The sequence below is a fragment of the Muntiacus reevesi genome, chromosome 3 (genome assembly GCF_963930625.1).
Source record: "Muntiacus reevesi chromosome 3, mMunRee1.1, whole genome shotgun sequence".
Taxonomy (NCBI): Eukaryota; Metazoa; Chordata; class Mammalia; order Artiodactyla; family Cervidae; genus Muntiacus; species Muntiacus reevesi.
The window spans coordinates 111,527,412-111,552,145 of NC_089251.1; the positions used below are offsets into that span (position 1 = coordinate 111,527,412).

The window sequence follows — 24,734 nt, forward strand, 5'->3', positions numbered from 1 at the left end:
TACGCATCGGGTTCTGCCGTGTGATCTGGAGTGGGTCCTTGCCCCTCCCTGGGTTCAGTTTCTCACTTAGAGGATTCAGACGAGGCTTTAGTCTGTGTATGATTTTGAACAAAAGGGGTTACAGGCATCAAGCATATGTCAGATTCTCCAAGGGGCCCATGACTCAGCAGCATTTAAGACCAGCCTGACTTGATTCCGTTTTCATCTCTGAGACAGTTTCCCACTGCACTGGGTCTGTCCTCTAGTCCTGGAGCAAGTGTCTCTAAAACTCCACACTACTTCCCAGAGGCAGCAGCAAAGGCTAGGGGCACCGCCTAGGCCCCAGAAGGGCTGTGTGTGTGGTGGGGATCTTACTGGGAAGGCAGGGGGACGCCCAAAGGAGTCTGTTGCGTGTCTTTGACCTGGACCCTTGCAGATTTTAGGGCTTTTCAGAGTGAGCCACCAAGGCCGTGCTAGGGCTGGAGAGCTGTTCTCTTTTGCCCAGTCCAGCCACCAGAGCTGACCCTTGTCCCGCTTTGGCAAGAAGTACAGGTCACAGTGCAGAGCGCCATAGAGGTTATGGTAACAAGAGTGGGTTCACTTGCCCAGGGTGCTATGCCCTGTGAGCTATGGGTGGCCCCTGGATTTCTGGGACACAGCATGTCTGTCCTTTTGGCATCTGAGAATAGCTTGTTAAAGACTTAAGCTATGCAGTATTTGACTTTGTCTGTTTATTAAACTTACAAATCCCTTTTTCTGGGAATGCCAGCAGTGGTTCCCAAGGCTGAGCTTGGATAATGGGGCTCAAAAAAAGCTTTGGCCCCAGAGGCCCATTTTCTAAGCTCTCAGATTGCTTCTTGGCAGGAAAATTGTGACAAACCTAGACAGTGTATTAAGGATCAAAGACATCAGTTTGCTGACAAAGGTCCATATAGTCAAGACCACGTTCTTTCTAGTAGTCATGTATGGATGTGAGAGTGGGACCATGAAAAAGGCAGCGGAAGGACTGATGCGTTCAAGCTCTGGTGCTGGAAATGACCCTTGAGAGGTCCCTTGGAAAGCAAGGAGATCAAAACAGTCAATCTTAAGGGAAATCAACCCTGAATATTCTCTAGAAGGGTTGATGCTGAAGCTCAAGTACTTCTGATGCAAACAGCTGACTCGCTGGAAAAGACCCTGATGCTGGGAAAGACTGAAGGCAGGAGAAGGGGATGACACGGATGGTGTCACTGATTCAGCGGACATGAACTTGGGCAAACTGGGATATGGTGAGGGACAGGGAGGCCTGTCCTGCTGCAGTCTGTGGGGTTGCACACAGTCATACACGACTTAGTGACTGAACAAGGGCCAAGGCTAAGGTGTAGGGGCTGTGCGTGACTCTCCTCTGTCCAGTGATATCCCAGGGCTCCCGTGACCCATGGTCATTTTCTTCACTTTTTTCTTTGGTGGCCACACCATGTGTAATGGCATGTGGGATCTCAGCTCCCCGATCAGGGGTCTAACCCATGCCCCTTGTAGTGAAAGTGAAAGTTGCTCTGTCGTGTCTGACTCTTTGTGACCTCATGGACTGTAGCCTGCCAGGTGCCTCTGTCCGTGGAATTCTCCAGGCAAGAATGCTGGAGTGGGTTGCCATTCCCTTCTCCAGGGGATCTTCCTGACTCAGGTATCGAACCCAGGTCTCCCGCTTTGCAGGCAGGTCCAGCCACCAGGGAAGCAGTGGAAGTGCAGAGTCCTAACTATGGGGCTGCCAGGGAATTCCTGGCCTGTGGTCATTTTCAATCACGGAGGGCCATGACCTGGATGGAACAGCAGAGCCTAAGGGGAGAGGCCAGTTCTATCACTGGTACTGAGCCTGCAGTCATGGCCACAGGGACCATCCTGGGTGTCCAATAGGAAACTGAATAGACAAGTAGTGTGTCTAGTCAACTTTCCAAAGGCTGCCCATGAGGTCAGTAAAAAGGACGGTGGGGCGGCTGCAGGTGAAGTGGGGGCAGAGAGGGATCCCGGATACCTAGCTTTATCAGTCAGGACTTTGGTGGGCCTGCTCTGGTCTCACTGAGGACAAATACACCCCTGTGTGTGAGGAGTAGCAGGAGCCTTCTGAACCCTCACAGCTCAGTTGGTAAAGAATCCGTCTGCAACTGCAGGAGACCCCGGTTTGATTCCTGGGTCGGGAAGATCCCCTGGAGAAGGGATAGGCTACCCACTCCAGTATTCTTGGGCTTCCCTTGTGGCTCAGTTAGTAAAGAATCCACCTGCAATGCGGGAGACCAGGGTTTGATCCCTGGGTTGGGAGGATCCCCTGGAAAAGGGAAAGGCTACCCACTCCAGTATTCTGGCCTGGAGAATTCCATGAACTATACAGTCCATGGAGTCGCAAAGAGTTGGACACGATTGAGCGGCTTTCACTTTCACTTTTCTGAACCCAGCTGGGCTCTGATGTCCACACAGGGGATCTGGCTTCTACCCCAAGTAGGTCAGTTTGCCGGCTTGGGGGCAAAAGTGCCAAGAGGTCAGCTTCTGGGTACAGAGCCACAGTTACTAGTATGTGACTCACTCAATTCCTTAACGCCTCTGATTCCCAGCCCCTGTGAAAGAATGACCCACTCCAGGACTGTTGGGAGCGCCAAGAAGACACCAGTAATGCTCAATGCTATCAGCACCAGTGGGATGGAGGGAGCCCCAGGTCTGAGGCGGGCCGGGTGGGGGCTGACATGCACTCAGGGTGTGGAGAAACTGCAGGGATGGCCAGGAGCAGGCCCACCTGTGGGCAGTGAATTGGGGCAAAAGGCCTGCCTAGACGGACCTCTCAATCATGACAGAAGCTACTTAGTAAATCCTTCTAAGGTACAGATGCTGCACTTGTCTTGATCTCCTGGAACTCACCGTGATGAGTCTGAGAGATGGGCCTTACCGCTCTCAGTTTAGCCTTCTGACCTCAACCCCACAGCACTAGGCCAGGCTGGATGCTCTGCGTGGTCTCCTGCCCCAGGCAGCAGTCAGGCAAATGCGACAGAAAGGACAGCATCACAGCCAAGATGAGCAGACAGAGATCTATTAAGTTTGTACTATGGTCACATTAGGATGTAGAACACCAGCCAGGAAGCTAACTGCTCAACAGAACATAAGATGGAGTGGGCACGGCCCACAGAGTTCCAGACAGAGGTCCTGCCTGCCCTCCAACCCAGTGCATTTAAGACAGGCTTCTTTGAGCTGTTACCCGCTCTGTCCTGGGGAGGGGGAGGACTGCATGATAGGTTATGGGTTGTATGTTACAGGGGGAGCATGTTATGGGGATGGAGTCGGGATTCAATCCCAGAAGTCCCCTCCTCAGCTTTTGCTTTCCATGACCCAGGCCTCCTGAAGACGGGGCAGGAAGGACAGGCCCAGGCAGGGGCCAGGCCAGCGGGGGACCCCAGGGGAACGGGGGCGCCACAGCCCAGTGAAATGCATGTGGCTCGGGAACCATTCAGCCAAGGCGGGAGGAGCCAGAGTGGGCACGGCTTCTGGTCTCACGGCCTTGCCTCCCACAAAGGGGGGCTCTGGTCCCTCTCCTCATGCCGTAGACTGTCCTCTCAGATGGGGAGGCAGCGCTGGGCCTGGCGAGGGTTAGCAGGTCACCTGGAGCAGCGGTGCCCCTGAAGAGTCTGTGTCGGTGCCCTGGAAGGATGAGTCGTGGCTGGTAGGGTATCCTGTGGAGGAAGGAAGGAGGAAACAGAGGCTCAGAGATGGGGACGGGCTCATGCAAAGCCCTCGGGCAGGGAACAACCTGCTGAGAAGAAACAGAGGGGGACTTGAGCTGGGTGGGTGAGCCACTCGGCGGCTTTGCCTCTCTCAACCCCAGTCTTGCTTCCTGTAAAGGGGAATGACCCTGCTTCCAGGGGCTTGTGAAAGCCAAGAAGATAGCAGGAGAAACCACACAGGGTGCCTTTCAGCTCCAGTGGGTGCCCACCTCCCCCGTCCTCCACTTTCCTCTCCAGTGACCAGGGTTTCGCTTCAGGCTCTGGGCATCTGCCTGCCTCCTGGCTCAGGGGCATCCCCCTGAATCTCTCCCAGTGGAATCTCTGAGCCAGCCTACAGGACGGGGACAGGGTAAGAGGCTGCCTGGGCCTCTCCTCCCTCTCTGATCCCATCCTCACCCACCCCAGGAGGAAGCTGGGAGAGGGGCAGGTTGGGGGCCGCAAGGGCTGTCCCCTCTCCTCTCCGCACTCCTCATCACGTCAGGACCAAACCTGGGGCTCCATAGGGTCTCAGCCTCCTGGCAATGGCATCTGCGGTCGTCTCCTGGGAGATCTGCACTGTGAGTTCTAGGGAGGGAACACGAGGGGCAGTGGTCATTATCACGTCCTTTCAATCTCATTCCCCACTTATTAGCCCTGGGCTGGGTTAGAGAAACATCGTGTGTGTGTGTGTGTGTGTGTGTGTGTGTGTAGAGAAACGAAGTTTAAAAAATGACACGGAGTGTGTGTGTGTACATGCACTGGGTTAGAGAAACATCGTGTCTGTGTGTGTGTATGTGTGCTGGGTTAGAGAAACATCATGTGTGTGTGTGTGTGTAGAGAAATGATGTTTAAAAAGCGACACAGAGGGGGTGTGTCTGTCTGTCTGTCTGTACAATGGTGGATGGGGAGTTTGGTTAGGCCAGCACAGATCAGAGGTCCAAATTCATATGGGTACCTGGGTCCTGTTAACCAGACTAGCTCGCTAGGCCTGGAAGCCCCTCTGGTAGGTAGCAGCGGGGGACAGAAGGAGCCTGTGAGGGGACGCAGAGGACCGGAGAACCAGAAGGAGGAAAAGCTGGGACCAGCTGAGGGGCGGATCCACAGCGGCCAAAGAGCCCAATGTAACCCTCCCTAGCCAAAGCCTCCTCCATTCCGCCCCTCGGTGTGGCACCCCACCTACCATCCTGGCTGAGCCCTGAGCCCACCATGGTCTCGTGGCCGCTGTCTGGGGCGGTGGCAGCTGGGGCGGCTGCCCGGCTTGAGCGCCCCTCTGCCGTCTGCGGGCGGGCGCGGCTCTTGCGGGTGCTGATGCGAATGATGCCGCGCACCAGGCGGCCCTCAGCGTCCTGCTCATCCAGGTGGTAGTCCTGGGTGATGCTGCTGATAAGGTCCGAGATCTTACTGGTCTTCTCCAGGAACACAGTGTCTGAGGTGCACTTGGCCAGCTCGTCGATCTGGTGTACGCTGAACAGCTCTGTCAGCTTCTTGAAGATGAGCACGTCGATCTCTCGGCTGGACATGGAGCCACTGCCTATCTCGGGCAGGTCCAGGTCCGACTCGTGGAAGGAGTAGTACTCCTCGGAGCCCCGGGGACTGCTGGCGAGGGTGCTGGGCAGGCTGTGCCGCATGGGCGGGGGGTCAGCCAGCGGCTCCTTGCAGCAGGAGTCCGCGTCGGGGGCGGGGGAGGCGGCGCTGCGGTAGGGGTACACTGGGATGCCTTTGAGCTTGACGTCGGGGTAGCTGAAGCTGCTCCCCATGGCCGACTTGAGCCGCTGGCCATCCCGCCGGCTGGGAGGCGCATGGTCAGGGCTAGGGGGCACGCCGTTGTGTTCCTTGACCCAGCTGGCTTCGGCGGCCCCTTCAGGGGAGTCCCCCGAGGACAAGCAGGGGCTGCAGCCCCGCGCACAGGCCCCGCAGCGCTGGAGGCAGTCCCGGCAGCGGCGGAAGCAGAAGGCCGCCCGGCACCAGTCCCACACCCAGGGTCGCCAGAGCAGGCAGCAGGCAGGGGGCTCGGGAGTCTGCTCGGCAGAGCCAGAGATGAAGGTAAGGCTCTCGGGCCCGTGGTGCCCGGGGTCCTTGGGGTCTGGCCTGCGGGTGCGGCGGCTCGATAGGGCCCGGGATGGCTCATCGTAGGTCTCCAGGCATAGCTCTGCTGGCCGCTCCCACGGTCCCAAGCGTGGGGGCCCGGATGATGGGCGGGGGTGTCCGGGGCGGGGCATGGCTTACTGCATGGTCTGCTGTAGCCAGACGCCTGTGAGGGAGAGGCCAGGAGGGAGACAGAGTCAGAGGCTGGGGCACGTGCTTGCGCTGAGACCTAAGGAGCTTCGGACTTCTGGCTTCTGAGGTCTGTGATGTGGATGGGCCCAAGGATGCCCATGAACCCCGGCCCCTTGCTTCCCCAAAGAGGAAATTCTCTCTGTGCTCTAACCTATATATCAAAACCTCCTGAGACTTCACACCCACTGGGATGGCTACTATTAAAAACAGAAAATGACCAGCTCTGGAGAGGATATGGTGAGGGTGGAACCTTCGTGCACTGCTGGTGGGAATGGAGAGTGGTATAGCTACTCTGGAAAACACTGTGGAGCTTCCTCAGAAAGTTAAACATAAAATTATCATATAATCCAGCAATATCACTTCTGGGTTACACCCAAAAGGATGGAAAACAGGCACTCAAACAGATATTTGTATACCGAAGTTCATAGCAGCATTATTCACAATAGGTAGAGATGGAAACCACCCAAGTGTCCACTGATGGATGAATGAATTAAAAAAAAAAAAGCTATATACTCTCAGTGGAATAGTATGCAGCCCTGAAAAGGAATGAAATTCTGATACATACTATAACAAAGAACAACTGGTTTAAAATTGAGAACGGAGTACAAGGTTATATATTGTCACCCTGCTTATTTAACTTCTATGCAGAGTGTGTGTGTTCAGTCACTCAGTCGTGTCTGACTCTTTATGACTGCATGGACTGTAGCCTGCCAGCCTCCTCTGTCCACGGAATTTTTCCAGTAAGAGTACTGGAGTGGGCTGCCATTGCCTCCTCCAGGGGATGTTCTCGACCCAGGGATCGAACCCACGTCTCCTGCATCTCCTGCATTAGCAGGTGGACTCTTGACCACTGTTGGATGAATAACAAGCTGAAATCAAGATTGCTGGGGGAAATATAAAAAAGCTCAGATATGCAGTTGATACCACTCTAATGGCAGAAAGTGAAAAGGGACTGAAGAGCCTGTTGATGAAGGTGAAAGAGGAGAATGAAAAAGCTGGCTTAAAACTCAACACTCGAAACACTAAGATCATGGCATCTAGTCCCATCACTTCACTGGCAAATAGAAGGGAAAAAGTGGAAGCAGTGACAAATTTCATTTTCTTGGACTCGAAAGCACCGTGGACAGTGACTGCAGCCATGAAATTAAAAGTTGCATGCTCTTTGGAAGGAAAGTTATAACAAACCTAGACAGCGTATTAAAAAGCAGAGACATCACTTTGCAGACAAAGGTCTGTATAGTCAAAGTTTTGGTTTTTCCAGTAGTCATGTATGGATGTGGGAGTTGGACCATAAAGAAAGCTGAGCACTGAAGAATTGATAACTTTGAATTGTGGTGCTGGAGAAGACTCTTGAGAGTCCCTCGGACTACAAGGAGATCAAGCCAGTCAATCTTAAAGGTTATCAGTCCTGAATATTTATTGGAAGCTGAAGCTCCAGTATTTTGCCCATCTGATGTAAAGAACCAACTCACTGGAAAAGACCCTAATACTAAAGGCAAAAGGAGAAGGGAGCTGAGAGGGTTAGATGATTAGATAGCATCACCAACTCAGTGGACATGAATCTGAGCAAACTCTGGGAGATAGTGAAGGACAGGGGAGCTTGGAGTACTGCAGTCCATGGGGTTGCAAAGAGTCAGACATGACTTAGCAACTAAACAACAAATAACGTAGATGAACCTTGAGATATTATGCTAGGTGAAATAAGCGTGACACAAAAGGACAAATATTTTATGGTCCCACTTATATGAAATATCTAGAACAGTAAAAAAAAAAGGTACACTGGTAGTTGCTGGAAGCAGGGGGAGAGTGGGAAGTTAGTATATAATGGGCAGAGTTTCAGTTTGGGAAAATGAAAACGTTCTGGAGATGGACAGTAGCGATGGTTACACAACAATGTGAATGTATTTAATGCCACATACAGGACTGTAACATCAAAACCACTTAAAAATTAAAATGGTATGTTTTATATTAGGCATATTTTACCACATAAGAAGAAAAAGCTCCTGGGATCTCACTTTTGGGGTAATGGTCTCCCTGAGTGTCTTCCTACCATTGGTAAGCCCACCAGGACAGAGCCTGAGGCTGCTCAACAAATGCCTTTCCATCTGACTTGCTACAGAACCTGATCCTCACCACCTTCCCTTTCTTCCCCTCCTCCTTCAGATCAGACTTGGGAATCAACAGGTCCCCTGTCCATGTTTCAGTATGACTCAGACTGGCTCTCCTATCAACATTTAACATCAAGCACTGTTTTGCTGCCTTTGATTAGACAAGAAAGTAAGCCTCAAAATGCATCTTCTTTTCCTTTTTGACCTGGCTGCTAGCAAGCTCAGATTTCACTGAACCTGGCCCTGTGTTAGGCACAGTAGAACCAAACATGAATGACCTATAGATGCTATTCCTGTGATTCACACATGTTTTGTAGGGAAAACAGATGCTTAAAAGCTGGAACACATAGGATATACACAGCATTATAGGAGAAAATAACTCTGCCTGTGGGAACATTATGTCGTGATATATTTGGAAAGGTCCCTGATCACATGGAGGACTTCCCTGGTGGCTCAGACGGTAAAGCGTCCGCCTACAATGCGAGAGACCCAGGTTCAATCCCTGGGTCGGGAAGATCTCCTGGAGAAGGAAATGGCAACCTACCCCAGTACTCTTGCCTGGAAAATCCCATGGATGGAGGAGCCTGGTGGGCTACAGTCCATGGGGTCGCAAAGAGTCAGACATGACTGAGTGACTTCATGTTCTTTCTGTCTCTCTGACCGCATGGAAGGGTTTGCTGGGCAGTAACTATCCTTGGCCTAGATTTTCCGAGACATTAATCTTTTACTAGTGTGCTAGAACTGGTGATGTGAAGGGAACTGGGACTGAACATCAGACTATCTGTATTCCAGTCCCAGTTCTGGCTTTAATAGGTGATGTGCTTTGGGCAGATCAATGCTGCCTCCCTACACACAGCCGCCATCATCTCTCACCCAGATAATATCAAGGCCCCCATTCTGGCCCCCTCTATTCCCTTCTACTTACTGCAGCCAGTGACAATTTAAAAAGCAGCAACAATGACAACAAACACGAACCTGGAGGAACTAGGCAGACACCACTTTAATCAAGTGATCAAAGTTAACATTATTAATAATGGGACAAACCGACAGGTTGTGTCTCCTGGTACTACGTGCTAAAAAGGATACAGCATCGCTTATGGAGTATTCCTGCCAAAAATGTATAACCTGAACATAATCATGAAAAGACATCAGACAAGTGCAAATTAAGGGACATGATAAGTAAATGGAATGTGCAATCCTGGATTGAATCCTGGATCAAGAGGAGAAACTGGATAATTGGTAAAATTTAAAACTAGACTGCATATTATTTAATACTATTATGTTCATGCTAAATCACCAATGTTAAATTAAGTGTGAAATAAGACAATGTTCTTATTCTTAGGCAGTGTACATTGAAGCATTTAGGTGTAAAGACGCATGGTGTCTGCAACCTAATCTCAAAGGATTCCTCCCAAAAGAGAAGGTACGTGTTGACAGAGAAAGGGAGGGAATGTTAGCTGTGATGAATGCAGATGAGGAGGATACAGGAGTTCTTTATTCCTGCAACTCTTCAACCCATTCCCCCAGCTCCACACAGTGCTCCTTCTCCAAGGACTCTGAAGAACCTCAAGTCAGATGGGAGCCCCTCCCCGCATAGCATTCTGCTTGGCTCTGGGTCAGCTGAGTTGGCCTTGAACCCACTGTTTGAAGATAAGCCTATATGACCCAAGGGGACAGGGACTGTGTCTGAGTCCTTTCTGCATCAGCGTCCAGAACAGGGTTGGTACAGTACGTACTTCGGGAGACTGACACATTCTGTCTGACCTCTGGGTAGAACCAGGACCATTAGGTAGAAAGAGAAAGGACTTAGGCTCCAGGCTGACTGGAATGGGGGAAACAGCAGTCTGGTGAGGGTAAGGTGAAGTCCCCCTCCAAAGGTTCCCAAACTGAAACTGTAATAGGTGGCTTGAAAGTCCTCCCTCACAGTCCAGAGAGGCAAGTGGTTAAAAACCCTCTGCCTTGGTCTGAGCAATGCTGGGGTGGGTATGGATTTATTCATTCACTCAATTAATGAATATTTACTGAGAGCCTACTGTGTGGCAGACATTTCTAAATTCTGTGAATGAAGTGGTAAAATAGACAAAATTTCCTAACCTCAGGAGTTTGATTCTAGTGAAAGAGTTAATTATTGATAGCTTACATTGTTCTCAATGCTTAAATGTACTCAACCAATTAATTCTCAGAACCCTATTTGTAGGTATTATTGTTGTTATACTGAAGCAAAGAGAGGTTAAATAAATTGTCAAAGTCACACATCTGTTTGAACGCAAGTGGCCCGCTTCGACTCATATGCCACCCCATCTATTATTTGAGAGTAAGGGGGCAGTCAGAGTGGTCAGCTGCCAACTCCATGGATGAACCTGTGCCCAGGAGTGCTTGCATAGGGAGAGCCTTGAGTCTTGGGCTTAGCCCTTGGATCAAGAGGGTAGGCATATCTACCCTGTTTGAACTACACTGAGCTCTGGGGTACCCAGGATTTGTAAGAACAAGAGGTTACTATTCATGGTTTCAATTACTGTCTTCTCCTCTACCTCCAGGGTTTTAGGAGTTGTCAAAGCTAGTGGAGGTGATGGAATTCCAGCTGAGCTATTTCAAATCCTAAAAGATGATGCTGTGAAAGTGCTGCACTCAATATGGCAACAAATTTGGAAAACTCAGCAGTAGCCACAGGATTGGAAAAGGTCAGTTTTCATTCCAATCCCAAAGAAGGGCAATGCCAAAGAATGTTCAAACTACCGCACAATTGCACTCATTTCATATGCTAGCAAAGTAAAGCTCAAAATCCTTAGGCTAGGCTTCAACAATATATGAACTGAGAACTTCCAGATGTACAAGCCGGGCTTGGAAAAGGCAGAGGAACAAGAGATCAAATTGCCAACATCCATTGGATCATAGAAAAAGCAAAGGAATTCCAGAAAAACATCTACTTCTCCTTCATTGACTGTGCTAAAGCCTTTGACTGTGTGGATCACAACAAACTGTGGAAAATTCTTAAAGAGATGGGAATACCAGACCACCTTACCTGCCTCTTGAGAAATCTCTATGCAGGTCAAGAAACAACAGTTAGAACTGGACATGGAACAACAGACTTGTTCCAAACTGGGAAAGGAGATCATCAAGGCTGTATATTGTCACCCTGCTTATTTAACTTAGATGCAGAGTACATCATGGGAAATGCTAGGCTGGATAAAGCTCAAGCTGGAATCAAGACTGCCAAGAGAAATGTCAATGATCTCGGATATGTAGATGACACCACCCTTATGGAAGAAAGCAAAGAGGAACTAAACAGCCTCTTGATGAAGGTGAAAGAGGAGAGTAAAAAATTTGGTTTAAAACTCAACCAGGAATTCCTGAGGAATTCCTCAGACCCAGGAATTCCCTGGCAGTCTAGTAGTTAAGACTTCGCCTTCCAATACAGGAGGTGTGGGTTCGATCCCTGGTCAGGGAGCTAAGATCCCTCATGCCTCAAAAAACCAAACCATAAAACATAAACAATACTGTAACAAATTCAATTAAGAAAAAAAAAAAAAAAACCTCAACATTCACAAAACTAATATCATGGCATTTGGTCCTATCACTTCATGGCAAATAGATGGGGGAAAAAATGGAAACAGTGACAGACTCTATTTTCTTGGCCTCCAAAATCACTGTGGACAGTGACGGCAGCCATGAAATTAAAAGACACTTGCTCCTTGGAAGGAAAGCTATGACAAACCTAGACAACATATTAAAAAGCAGAGACGTCACTTTACCAACAAAGGTCCATATAGTCAAAGCTATGGTTTTTCTACTAGTCAGGTATGGATGTGAGAGTTGGACCATAAAGAAGGCTGATCGCTAAAGAATTGATGCTTTTGAATTATGGTGTTGGAGAAGACTCTTGTGAGTCCCTTGGACAGCAAGATCAAACCAGTCAATCCTAAAGGAAATCAACCTTGAATATTCACTGGAAGGAGTGATGCTGAAACTGAAGCTCCAATATTTTGGCCATCTGGTTCGAAGAGCTGACTCACTGAAAAACACTTTGATGCTGGGAAAGATTGAGGGCAGGAGAAGAGGACGACAGAGGATGAGATGGTTGGACGGCTTTGCCAAATCAATGGACATGAGTTTGAGCAAACTCCAGGAGATCGTGAAGGATAGGGAAGTCCATGGGGTTGCAAAGAGTTGGCCATGACTGAGGAACTGAACACCACCACCACCATTCATTAAATTCATCCAACAAATATTTACTGAGTACCTACCATGTGCCCAACACTGTGCTAAACGGACCAGAAACAGGCTCCAGCTCAAGAGGATTTTTGCTTTATTTAAGCGCTCATAATTGCCCTGTAAGTATTGTATCTCCACTTTACAGATCAGGACTCTGAAGCTCAGAGAGGTGAAGTGACTTGCCCAGAGACACCTAGGCGGGAGGGAATGAAGCTGTATTTGTACTGTGGTCTGTCAGACTCTAGAGCCCATGTACTTCATTCTACACCGCACATCTAGAAGGGAGGGTGGGACGGAGGAAAAGGGGACAAGACCTGGGATAAGGACAGTGCCTGGCTTCAGTTTCCCGCTTCTTTCTAGACCCTGAACCCTCCTGAAGTCAATCTCAGACCATTTTGTCCTGGCTATATCTCCCCCTTGCTGCTTTTGCCCCCACCACCAAAATCCTAGGGACACCAGTCTCTTGCTTCAGCAGGGGCTCCTGCTGTGCCTGGGGTAAGGCTCCTGGCCTCAGTTTTCTCATCTTTAACAAGGGGAGAGCGGAATACCTTCAGGGGCCACCTTCAGGTTTAAATGAGATATTGCTTTTAGGGCCTTAGAGCTTGTGCCTGGCACCTGGGAGGGGCTGGGTCTCTGGGCACCCCAAGGCACTGCAGGGATCCTCCTCAGGGTCAGAAGCCCCCAGATCCTGGCATGCCCTCCCCAAACTTCTAATTGGGGCTCTCCCACTCCCTCTTAGTCCCCGAGAACACACACATTGGAGGTCTCTCTCCGTTCCATCCCCTTCCTCCAAAGGTGACCAGGAGAGGCCCGGCCGCACTAGCCCAGTTGCGTCTGGCACACCCGACCGCCGAGAGGGGCTCCCCAGCCTTGTTCACCAAAACAGCCGTCGACTCGCGTGCCTGGGCATCTGTGCACCCTTGATCTCCGGCCCCAAAGTCTCAGCCCCCCGATTCCCGGCCCCTCGGGCACCTAGTCCTGGGGACAACGGAGAACCAGATCCCGGCTCTGCGGCTCGAGCTAGCACAGCCCCTACACCAGCGGTGCCCTCGGGGCAAGCACCACCCTCTCCGGCTGCAGGGGCCCTCCGCCCGCGGGAGGATCCAGCCTGTAGACACAGCCCCCCGGGCTGTGCATGGCCCCCTCTCCCCGCGCGCCCCCGCCTCCCCAGCAAGCACGGCTCCCACCTCAAGCCAGAGCCACCCTAAGGGCGAACCCGGCCCCCTCACCCCCAGTCTGCCCGCCCAGCCTAGGCGCCCGCTCAGGCCGCTCCCTGGCCGGGCCCGGCCCGCGCACCCCGGAAGTGGGAGGGTGGCCCCGGAGGAAACGGCCCCGGGACCCTCCCCGCCTGGCTGTAGCCTCGGGAGGGGGTCTTCCCACACTGGTGCCGCCCTGATTCGCGCCCCCTCGGGCCCGCGCGGGGCTTACCTGTCCCGCCAGGTGAGCCGCCTCCAGCTCGGCCCCTCCCCCCGCCCCCCCTCGCTGCTCACCTGGGGCGCAGGTGAGCGTCTCGCGGGAGCGGTGCACGGGCCGCCGCTGGGGACACACTTCCTGCCTCCGCGAAGCGCCTCCGCCGCGCACCTGGGCCGAGGCCCCGCCCCGGGAGCTGGGCGGGCAAGTCGGCCGGGCTCTGGCGCTTGACCTGCGGACTTGGAACGCAGCGCTCGGCCTAGTCCGGTTAAATGAGGCCTGGCGGGCACGGTGGACAGACGATGGGCTCAGTCTTATTTTCTGTTAAATGGGCAGATGGTCCTAGCAGTCTCTAGCACCTGCCAGGCCTTAAACGCTCAGCCCAAAGGGCATGTCTCCAGAGACGCCTTCCTTTTGGCCTGCGTGCTAACTCCCTTCAGTCGTGTCCAAGTCTGCAACCCAGTGTACTGTAACCCGCCAGGCTCCTCTGAAAATGGGATTCTCCAGGCAAGAATACTAGAGTAGGTTGCCATGCCCTTTTCCAGGGGATCTTCCCAACCCAGGAATTGAACCCACATCTTTTATGTCTCTTGCGTTGGCACGTGTGTTCTTTACCACTCTGGCCACCTGGGAAGCCTCCTCTTTTGCAACTATGCCTGTCTGGTTTTCAGTTAAATAGAGCAGTTCTCTGCAGTCCTTATCAAAATATTCAGCACACTGTTCTCTCCTGTCTCCTCCTTTAGCCTCTGACGAGGGTATAGTCCTGTTCCCCAATGTCCGGGGTGCCCAGAGCAGGACCGGGTACATAGTAGATGCTCAGCAGATATTTGGGGCATTCCTTGTGGCTCAGCTGGTAAAGAATCCGCCCTCAATGTGGGAGACCCTGGGTTTGATCCCTGGGTTGGGAAGATCCCCTGGAGAAGGGAAAGGCTACCTGCTCCAGTTTTCTGGCCTGGAGAATTCCATGGACAGTCCGTGGGGTTGCAAAGAGTTGGACATGACTGAGTGACTTTCACTTTCAGCAGATATTCTCTGCTGAGTGAACCGCTGGGCTCTGATGTCTCCCTCTGTCCTGAGGGGGCCTGGTTCGCCGGTTTGGATCAGCTCACTTTCTCTATTCCAGGAAATCTGCAGAGGAAGACAAGGGCCTTTGCTCTAGGGGCCTAGGAGCAGGGTGGAAGAGGAGACTGGGCTGTACAGTCATGAAATACATCCCAGATGAGCAGAAGTGGCCAAAATGGGCCATGATCACTGCATCCCACGGGGTCTCTGCAAGAGGCAATGTCATTGGGCGGCAGATGGCAGGGATCGGATTATTCTTGGTTCCTATTCCTCTTAATACCAACTTCATAGCAACAATAGCAGCAGTGAACAAGTGACTTTTAGGGAGCATCTCCAGGATCCATGCTTAATCCTTTACTTGCATAGTATTATTTAATCCTTCCACCTGAGAATAACACCTAGGTGTTATCATCTTCATTTTACAGATGAGAAACTGAGGCTTAGGAAGGGGAAATTATTTGCTCAGGCATTTGACCCAAATGGTGTAACTTTGGGCAAGACTTCCTTCTCCAAACCTCATCTATGGAAATAATAGTACCTCTCTCCAACTGGGAGAATTTCAAAAGGGTACAGATGCAAAGTGAGATAAAGGATATGGGAAGAGATCACTGAGGTAGGATGGGTAAGTGGGCTTCAGTACCACTGAGCCCCTTCCCCTCCAGGTATATCAAAGATACACAACTTCCTAATCCCAGATGGAGATACTGCCAACTAGGAGAGAACCCTTTGTCTGCCCTCTTTGGTTTGCCAAGTCCTCCCCTTCCCCAGCCAGGGTGGGACACCCCTTGGAAGCTAATTCCCATGGTGACTGGGGGGGTTTCCTTCCCTATCTCACCTCTCAGGGCACCACTGTCTCATTCTACAGGTGCCCTGCCATGCGCCCAGAGTAGGTACTCAATTTCCACCACAGACCCTCCATGACAGTCCTTCTCAGTACATCTTGCCCACATTCTCACCTGGGCCAGGTGGCCATTGTAACTTCATTTGGACCTCAGAAAGTGAGTCATATCATAGACAGTTGAACATCTGTGTACCATAAGACCCAGTAAGTATTTCTGGGACACAGCCACAAGAATTTCACATATATACCAGGAGACATGCACAAGAACGATGGCAGAAACAGTGTTCACGGTAACCCCAAACTGAAAACATCCAAATGCCATTGATAGGAGATAAAGAAATGTGGAATAATTATATAGCAGTAGAAAATGAATGAAAAATAGCAGTATGGCTGGATCACAGTGATATAATACTGAGTGAAAAAACTGCAAGTCAGAGAAGAGTGCACGTGGAATGGTATCCTTTTCATAAAGTTCAAATACAACTGGAAATACTATATTTAGGTATAATATTGGATTGAACCATATTGCATAGCTGTTTTTTGATCGGTTTTTAAAAATGAATTGATTAATTAATTTTTGGCTGTGCCGGAGCTTTATTGCTGCCCAGGTATTCTCTAGTGGCAGAGGGCAGGGGCTATTCTCTAGTTGTGGTGCTCAGGCTTCTCACTGTGGTGGCTTCTATTGCTGTAGAGCCCAGGCTCTAGAGCTCTGCTGTGGTGTATGTGCTTAGTTGCTCCGTGGCATGTGGGATCTTCCTGGACCAAGGATTGAACTCATGTCCCCTGCATTGTAAGGTGGATTCTTAACCACTGGACCACCAGGGAAGCCCCTCTTGACCTAAAATATATATATATATATATATATATATATATATATATATAGCAAATTTGTAAGGTTAAGCCCATGGACAGAGGAGCCTGATAGGCTATAGTCCTTGGGGTGACAAAGAGTCGAACACAACTGAGTAACTTTCACTTTCAGCCTAATTTATGCATGGAAAAAATATTAAAAAAAAAAAACCAAGATAATGAGGAACACAAAATTCAGAATCATGATTATCTGGGGGTGGAGTAGTGGAGGGATCAGAAATGACAGGGACCCTGGAGAAGGAAATGGCAATCCACTCTAGTATTCTTGCCTGGGAAATCCCATGGACAGAGGAGGCTGGTGGGCCACAGTCCATGGGGTCACGAAAGAGTTGTACATGATCTAGCGAGTAAACAGCACCAATACTGCATATTGCTCATATTTCTATGCATGGTGAAATAAATATTTACTTGACTAAATAAAGTCTTGGGAAAAAAAAAAGAAATGATGGGGAAATCTGTAAGCAGACTTCACTTTTAGTGGTGTTCTGATTCTTGGGTTGGACTCCAGGACTTTCATTTTTATCATAAATGAATGAGTATATGAAAAAATAGCAATATCGGAAAAGCAAGAGAGTTCCAGAAAAATATCTATTTCTGCTTTATTGACTATGCCAAAGCATTTGACTGTGTGGATCACAATAAACTGTGGAAAATTCTGAAAGAGATGGGAATAGCAGACTGTCTGACCTATCTCTTGAGAAACCTGTATAAAGGTCAGGAAGCAACAGTTAGAACTGGACATGGAACAACAGACTAGCTCCAAATAGGAAAAGGAGTACGTCAAGGCTATATATTGTCACCCTGCTTATTTAACTTATATGCAAAGTACATCATGAGAAACGCTGGGTTGGAAGAAGCACAAGCTGGAATCAAGATTGTCGGGAGAAATATCAATAACCTCAGATATGCAGATGACACCACCCTTATGGCAGAAAGTGAAGAGGAACTAAAAAGCCTCTTGATGAAAGTGAAGGAGGAGAGTGAAAAAGTTGGCTCAAAGCTCAACATTCAGAAAACTAAGATCATGGCATCTGGTCCTATCACTTCATGGGAAATAGATGGGGAAACAGTGGAAACAGTGTCAGACTTTATTTTTTGGGCTCCAAAATCACTGCAGATGGTGATTGCAGCCATGAAATTAAAAGATGCTTATTCCTTGGAAGGAAAGTTATGACCAACCTAGATAGCATATTTAAAAGCAGAGACATTACTCTGCCAAAAAAGCTCCGTCTAGTCAATGCTATGGTTTTTCCCATGGTCATGTATGGATGTGAGAGTTAGACGATGAAGAAAGCTGAGCGCCGAAGAATTGATGCTTTTGAACTGTGGTGCTGGAGAAGACTCTTGAGAGTCCCTTGGACTGCAAGGAGATCCAACCAGTCCACCCTAAAGGAGATCAGTCCTGGGTGTTCATTGGAAGGACTGATGTTGAAGCTGAAACTCTAATATTTTGGCCACCTCATGCGAAGAGTTGACTCATTGGAAAAGACCCTCATGATGGGAAGGATTTGGGGCAGGAGGAGAAGGGGACGACAGAGGATGAGATGGCGGGATGACATCACTGACTCAATGGACATGGGTTTGGGTGGACTCCGGGAGTTGGTGATGGACAGGGAGGCCTGGCGTGCTGTGATTCATGGGGTCGCAAACAGTCGGACAGGACTGAGCAACTGAACTGAACTGATGCTGTAAGTAAATGATTAAGGGCACTGTTACTTGTCAAATTTTCTTTCTTTTTAAAAAAAAATTTGACCACACCCCAAGTAGCACATGGGACCTTAATTCTTCTACCAGGGATCAAACCCATGCCTCCTGAATTAGAAGGCAGGCTTAACCACTGGACTGCCAGGGAAGTCCCTTGCCAAGTTTTCAAGTTACCAAAAAATCTGAGTCTAGAATCTAGTTCAGTTTTCTCCCATTCGTTTATTCATTCAAAGATTAAGGTATAATTTACATACAGTGAAATTTATCCTTTTTAGTGTACAGCTCTGTGAGTTTTGAGAAATACATATCTGCATAACCACCACCACAATCAAAATTTAGATCAGTTTCATCACCACACCCCCCCAAATTTCCCTAAACTTTTCTGCAAGCTGTTCCTCTCCCCATCTCAGCCCTTGGCAACTGCTGATCTTTTTTCTGTCTCCATAGTTTTGCTTTTTCCAGAATATGTTTAGTAAATGTGCATTACAAAATTCTGATTCTGTATTATCTAAAACACCATAGATTAATAAGTAGGAACATGATGATTGAAGCAGCTCAGAACTACTTTCTTTGCCTAGAAAGGGGAAAAGCAGGGAGGAAAGGAAGGAAAATATAATCTCTGAACCTCTGGCCGCATTCTCTGATGGATGAGGGGACCTTTCTCTGGAGCCCCTGTCTCTCACCAGCTGTGTGGCCCTGGAGAAGCCACTTCCCTCCTCCTCATCTGTAAAATGGAGATGATAATACTTCCTCCTCTAGTGGGTTTTGTGGAGTACTTTGCAAAAGGCACAAGTTAGCTGGTATTCTAATCATGTGTGTGTATGTGCTCAGTCGTGTCCAACTCTTTGCAACCCCATGGAGCCTGTCAGGCTCCTCTGTCTATTCCAGGAAAATTCTTACCTGGAATTTTCCAGGCAAGAAAGAATACTGGAGTGGGTTGCCATTTCCTCTGCCAGGGGATGTTCCTGACCCAGGGATCAAACCTGTGTCTCTTGCATCTCTTGCACTGGCAGGCAGATTCTTTACCACTGTGCCACCTGGGAAGCATGGCCACACTGAAACCCCTCTCCTCCTCTGACCTTCTCCTTCCCACACTCAAACACACTGGGCCCTTTCCCAAGGGCCCATTCCCCTGCCACAGTGTATACTGAAAAACTCTGTCAAAAACTGATGACATTATAGGTATTAATATATACCCCCCAAAATTGAAACCAGGGACTCAAATAAGTACTTATACACCAGTATTCATTGCAGCACTATTCACAAAAGCAGAAACGTGGAAAATCAAGTGTCTATCAACAGATGAATGGATAAACAAAATATCGTATATACACACAATGGAGTGTTATTTAGCCATGAAAAGGATGAAATTTTTGTGATACATGCTACAACACAGATGAACCTTGAAGACATCATGCTAAGTAAAACAAGTCAGACACAGAAGAACAAATATTGTGATTCCACTTACGTTCAGAACAAACAAATTCATAGAGAGAGGGATTAGAGGTTTCCAGGGGCTGGAGAGAGGGAGGAGTTGGGAGTTAGTGCTTCATGGGTACAGAGTTTCTATTTGGAATGATGAAAATTTTTGGAAACAGATAATGGTGATGGTTGCACAACAGTGTGAATGTAAATAATGCTGCAGAACTGTAACTTAAAAATAGACAAAAGGGAAAATTTTCTGTGTGTGTGTATATATATATATACACCACAACTTAAAAATTATATATATTATATATAATATATATGTAAACCACAATTTAAAAACCCTCAAGCTGATGACATTCTTTGAAAACAAATCAAGTCACCGTACAGGTCCAGCATGCAGCATAACAAAGGAGACAGAAGTCTATCGGAATGAAATTTCCAGATGATAACCCACTTCTGCTGTGCAGTTTACAAAGCAAACACTTAAATTTGATCCTTACAGAAGTCCTAGACATAACCATGGTCATACTCATTTTGCAGATGGGGGAACCGAGGCACATCAAGGTCCCAAGGCCATATTGTCACTAAGCAGTGGATCTGGGTAGGAATCCAGTCCTTTTGGCTCAAATGGCAACCCACTCCAGTACTCTTGCCTGAAAAATTTCAGGGACAGAGGAGCCTGGTGGGCTACTGTCCATGGACTTGCAGAGTCGGACACGACTGAGCGACTTCACTTTCTTTTCTTTCACAGTTTCTTACTGTGCCATTTTTCTGGCCCTTAAGGCTGTGTTTGGGCTTCCTTCTGTGTCTTTCTAACCACCTGAGCTCATTTCTTCCCTCTTGGCCACAACAGGGGACCGTTGTTCTGATCTTCTGCTTCCACATCTTTGCTCTGTTCTGACTGGTGTTTGTTTTCCGGGTCGCCTTCCTCGGCCGCCATTTTGTTCCTGGGATGGAGAGAGAATGAGGGGGAGAGGGAGGTGTCAGGGACGGCTGGGGTTCTGGCTTGTGCTACTGGGATGGATGGAGATGACTGGGGGAGCGCAGGTTTGGGGTATGAAAGTGCAAACTTGGTATTCTCTCTCTCTTTAGTCGCTAAGTCGTGTCCAACTCTTGCGACTCCATGGACGGTAGCCTGCCAGGCTCCTCTGTCCATGGGGTTCTCCAGGCAAGAATACTGGATCTGTTGAATTTAAGGATTTGTGAGATAACCAAGAAATATCACGATTGTATATATGGATGACGTTCGGCATGATATTTAGAAGCTCTAAGACCTGCAGCTCTGGGGGTGGGGAGAAGCAGTGGGTCAGAGGAGTGGGCAATGACAAGCCTCTGCGGCTCGCCTCTGGTGTGCTTCTCCCATGGAGGGCCCTAGAGGGCAGCACGCAACAGCAGAAATTGCCAGAACTTCAGTCACTATTAATCAACTGGAGTCCTAGATGCACCTCTGTTGAGCAGCAGCGAGAACTTATTTCTCTGAACCTCAGCCTTTCTCATCCTAAAATGGGATTAACGTGAGGTAGGATAGAAGAGTGGTTCAGAGTTTGAACTCTGGAGCCAGAGAGGCTGAATTTATGCCCCAACTCTGCCACTTACTAGCTGTGTGACTTTGGCCAAGTTATGGAACTTTGTGCTTCAGACGCGCCTTGTTCATAAAGTTAAATTAGTAATAGTTTCATATGCTGATCACTACAGGGGCCGGCACATGGTAGTTAGGTGGCGGCTATTTTATCTTAACCCCTTCTTCTTGCCCCTTCTCTACCTCCCCTGCTGGTATGGGGCCAGGACTCTCAGAGGCCAGACCACTGCCTCTGAGAATAAGCAGAACAAATTGCTATGACTACCATGATCGCCTACTATGTCTTAGGTATATAATGAGCCTTATTTCCATGTAATCCTCACAGTAACTCAGTGAATAGATCCCAAATCCTTATTTTGTAGCTAAGAAAACAGAGGTTCAGAGATTCAAGCCTCTTGCCCAAAGTCACATAACTAGTAAGGAGCAAAGCTCAGACCTGAGCCCAAGTTCTTCCTGTTCAGAGCCTGAGCTCTTTGCCATGGCTCCTCTGGGTACCACTGAGACCAGGCCCCAGAGGATGCCCCAGGCCCCAGCAGAATGGGGGAATCCTCGTTCTGTAATCAGCTCTAATCCTATTCACCATACTTCTCTTTCCCAGATATAGTTTCCTGGAATTCTGATTGTAATACATGGAATGGAACCACCTGAAAGGGAACTCTGTGGGAACAGAATGGTGAAGGATGAGCAGAACTGGAACATGGGAGTTGAGGCTAGCTTGGATCCAACCAGTCCATCCTAAAGGAAATATAGAAAAAAAAAAAAAAAAAAAAGGAAATCAGTCCTGAAGGACTGATGCTGAAGCTGAAACTCTAATACTTTGGCTACCTGATGCGAAGAACTGACTCATTTGAAAAGACCTTGGTCAGACAATGGACCAATGACCTTTCAGAGCTGCCTCTCCCCTTTCCTTCATTGGCTTTGGTGTTTCCTGGAGGCTGGAGAGAACCAGGGGAGTCCCAGATTTACCCTGGAGAATGGTGGACAGATAAGCTGGGATCTAGGCTGGGTTAATAATGAAGTAGAGGTGTACTAGGAGCCCCGAAATTCTAAAGAGCTAGGCTGTAGGGATTCTGGAACTGTAGGTTGGGCTGTTGAGAGAGAGACCCCAGGTCCACCTGACAAAGGGAGAATTACTGGGGTTCCCTGACTTTAGCTTGTGTGACACCCAGTTTAGGCCTGGAGGGAGCTGCAGGCAGAGAAACCATCCTGTACTGGTTGAGGCAGGTTCTGAATTTGGTTCCAAGCTCTAGTAGTGATATTTTCTGCAGAATCCTCATGCTGAAGGAATCTTGATCCAACTCCTTCAGTTTACTGATGAGGAAATAAGGCCCGCAAGGAGAATGGATTTAGCTGAGGTCACATAGTGAAGAAACAGTGGACCCTGGAGGAGGTGGTGTCAGCATAGGCTTGTTTCAAATTCTGCCTTTATGGTGAGCTGGGCAAGTGACTCAGCCTTTCTGGGCTTTAGATTCCACATCAGTAAATTCTATTCATTCAGCCTTTCTCCTGCCTAAAGTCCACCTTACCCCTTGTACTCTCCCTTACTCTCTCTCTCTCTCACACACACACAAACACACACACACACACACACACACACACACACACACACACTCTCTCTCTCTCTCTCACACACACACACACACACACACACACACACACACACACACATACACACACACACACTCTCTCTCTCTCTCTCACAGCAGCTTGGACAGGCATGGCTGATGCTAAGTCTCCTGGTCACTTTCAGGGCACAATAGGCAGCTTTGACCCCTGTACAAACACCCCCACTTTCTGCCCCCCATGCCCTTGCCCCCAGCCAGCCTCATACTCCATGTTATGCCTCCCCAAAAGGCTGTCTGAACCCCTCTGATGACCTTGACCTCCTCTGCTGCTTTCCCTGTCCCTAGACTGGAGCTCCCAGAGAGAAAAGTCTGGTCTGATTCATCTCTCTGAGTCCCCAGCACTCAACCCAAGGCAGAGTCCAAAGGTTGCATCTGGGAGTGTTTGTGGAAGGAGTCAGAGAAGGAAGCCCCTCCGACCCCTCTGCCTTTCAGGAGTCCATGACCTTCACCTTCCCAAACCACAGATGTGGCAGAAAGAGCCCTGGAGTGGGGACTCACACAAACCTAGGGTGAAAACTCAGCCCAGACTCTCCCTAACTGTGTGTACTTGGGAAATGACCTCACTTCTCCAAGCCTCAGTCCCCTCTTCTGTAAATAGCCTTCTAGGGGAGGGGACATATAAGCTGAGAACTGGAAGACCTAGATGGAAAGACCTAGGGGAAGAGTCTTCTGGGCAGAGTAAAGAACTGATGCGGAGGCCCCAAGATGGAGATAAGCCTAGCATGTTCGAGAAACAGAAAGGAAACCAGTGTGACTGGAGTGCATTGAGCAAGGGGTGACTGGAGGTGGGGGTGGAGATGTGCAGGCCCTGGGCTTCACAGGGCTTCAAGGAGTCTGTGGTTTATTTTATTAATTATTTATGGCTGCGCCGGGTCTTTGTTGCTGTGTGTGAACTTTCTCTAGTTGCGGCAAGTGGTGGCCACTCTTTAGCTGTGGTGCATGGGCTTCTCATTGTGGTGGCTTCTCTTGTTGAAGATCATGGGCTTTAGGGTGTGCAAACTCAGTAGTTGTGATACATGGGCTTAGTTGCTCCCCTGCCCTGCATGTAGAATCTTCCTGGACCAAGAATTGAACCCAGGTCCCCTGCAGGTGGACGTCTAACCACTAGACCATCAAAGAATTCCTGGTCTTTCTTTTGATCTAAGTGATGTAGGAGGTAACTGGAAGGTCTCAAGCAGGTGGGGGACTTGATCTAATACCCTCAAAGCTTCACTCTGGTCCCTGTATGATGACTGCAGGAGAGTAAGAGTGGAGGCAGGGAATCCAGTGAGGAGGCTTTGGGAGTAATCCAGGTGAGGGGGACAGTGGCCTGGACCAGAGTGGTGCCTGGGAATGAGAGGAGAAGTGCTCAGATACATGATATATTCTGGAAGTGGACCCCACAGGACTGGACATGCAAGACGTGGGCAGAGAGGACTCGGGGTCGGCCCAAGATTTCAGTTATCGTTTGCTGAGAAGTGATCATTGTTTAGTTGCTAAGTCGTGTCTGACTCTTGCGACCCCGTGGACTGTAGCCCACCAGGCTCTTCTGTCTGTGGGATTTCCCAGACAAGAATACTGGAGTGGGTTGCCATTTCCTTCTCTAGGGGATCTTCTTGACCTGGGGATCGAACCTGAGTCTCCTGCGTTGGCAGATTCTTTACCTCTGAGCCACCTGGGAAGCCCTTGCTGAGAAATAAACCACCCCCAAACTTAGTGGCTTAAAATGATATGTTATTTCTAGAAATTCTGCAGTTCAGCTGGGGTCAGCTGGCCAGTTCTGCTGGTTTTGCCTGTGTCACTTATGAGTCTGCATTCAGCTGGGAGCAGCGGGGGCTGGATTATCCAGACGGTGTCCTCTCTCCCTGGGCCTCTCTTCACCTGGCCTCTCATCGTTCAGGAGTTTAGATGCAGAACCTCCTGAGTACACTCCTCTGG

General features: G+C 49.2%; 1 protein-coding gene across 3 annotated transcripts; it reads right to left on the reverse strand.

The window, feature by feature from the left end:
• Window positions 1-3,024: 3,024 nt before the first annotated feature.
• On the reverse strand, window positions 3,025-13,869 carry KDF1 (keratinocyte differentiation factor 1). 3 transcript variants are annotated; one of them, XR_010662193.1, is made up of 4 exons: window positions 13,727-13,777; window positions 4,882-5,952; window positions 4,123-4,286; window positions 3,025-3,671 (listed from the first exon to the last, which is right to left on the reverse strand). XR_010662193.1 is itself a non-coding variant. In XM_065927550.1 (4 exons), exons 2-4 carry the CDS (start codon window positions 5,918-5,920, stop codon window positions 3,589-3,591), a joined length of 1,197 nt encoding a protein of 398 aa, XP_065783622.1. In that variant the 5' UTR covers window positions 5,921-5,952; window positions 13,789-13,869; the 3' UTR covers window positions 3,025-3,588. The 3 variants fall into 3 exon arrangements, 2 of the variants coding, with proteins under 2 accessions (XP_065783622.1, XP_065783621.1); XM_065927550.1 differs by lacking the exon at window positions 13,727-13,777 and adding an exon at window positions 13,789-13,869 and having other exon boundaries at window positions 4,212-4,286; XM_065927549.1 differs by having other exon boundaries at window positions 4,212-4,286.
• Between the last annotated feature and the right edge of the window lie 10,865 nt (window positions 13,870-24,734).

Bases quoted from the DNA above. Each gene is read 5' to 3' on its own strand.
- KDF1 (XM_065927550.1), bottom strand. From the start codon at position 5,920: ATGCCCCGCCCCGGACACCCCCGCCCATCATCCGGGCCCCCACGCTTG. The intron at 4,287-4,881 runs GTAGGTGGGGTG...TTCCCTCCCTAG, and splicing joins CTCAGGGCTCAGCCAGGATG to AACTCACAGTGCAGATCTCC. The intron at 3,672-4,211 runs GTTTGGTCCTGA...CTTCCTCCACAG, and splicing joins GAGACCCTATGGAGCCCCAG to GATACCCTACCAGCCACGAC.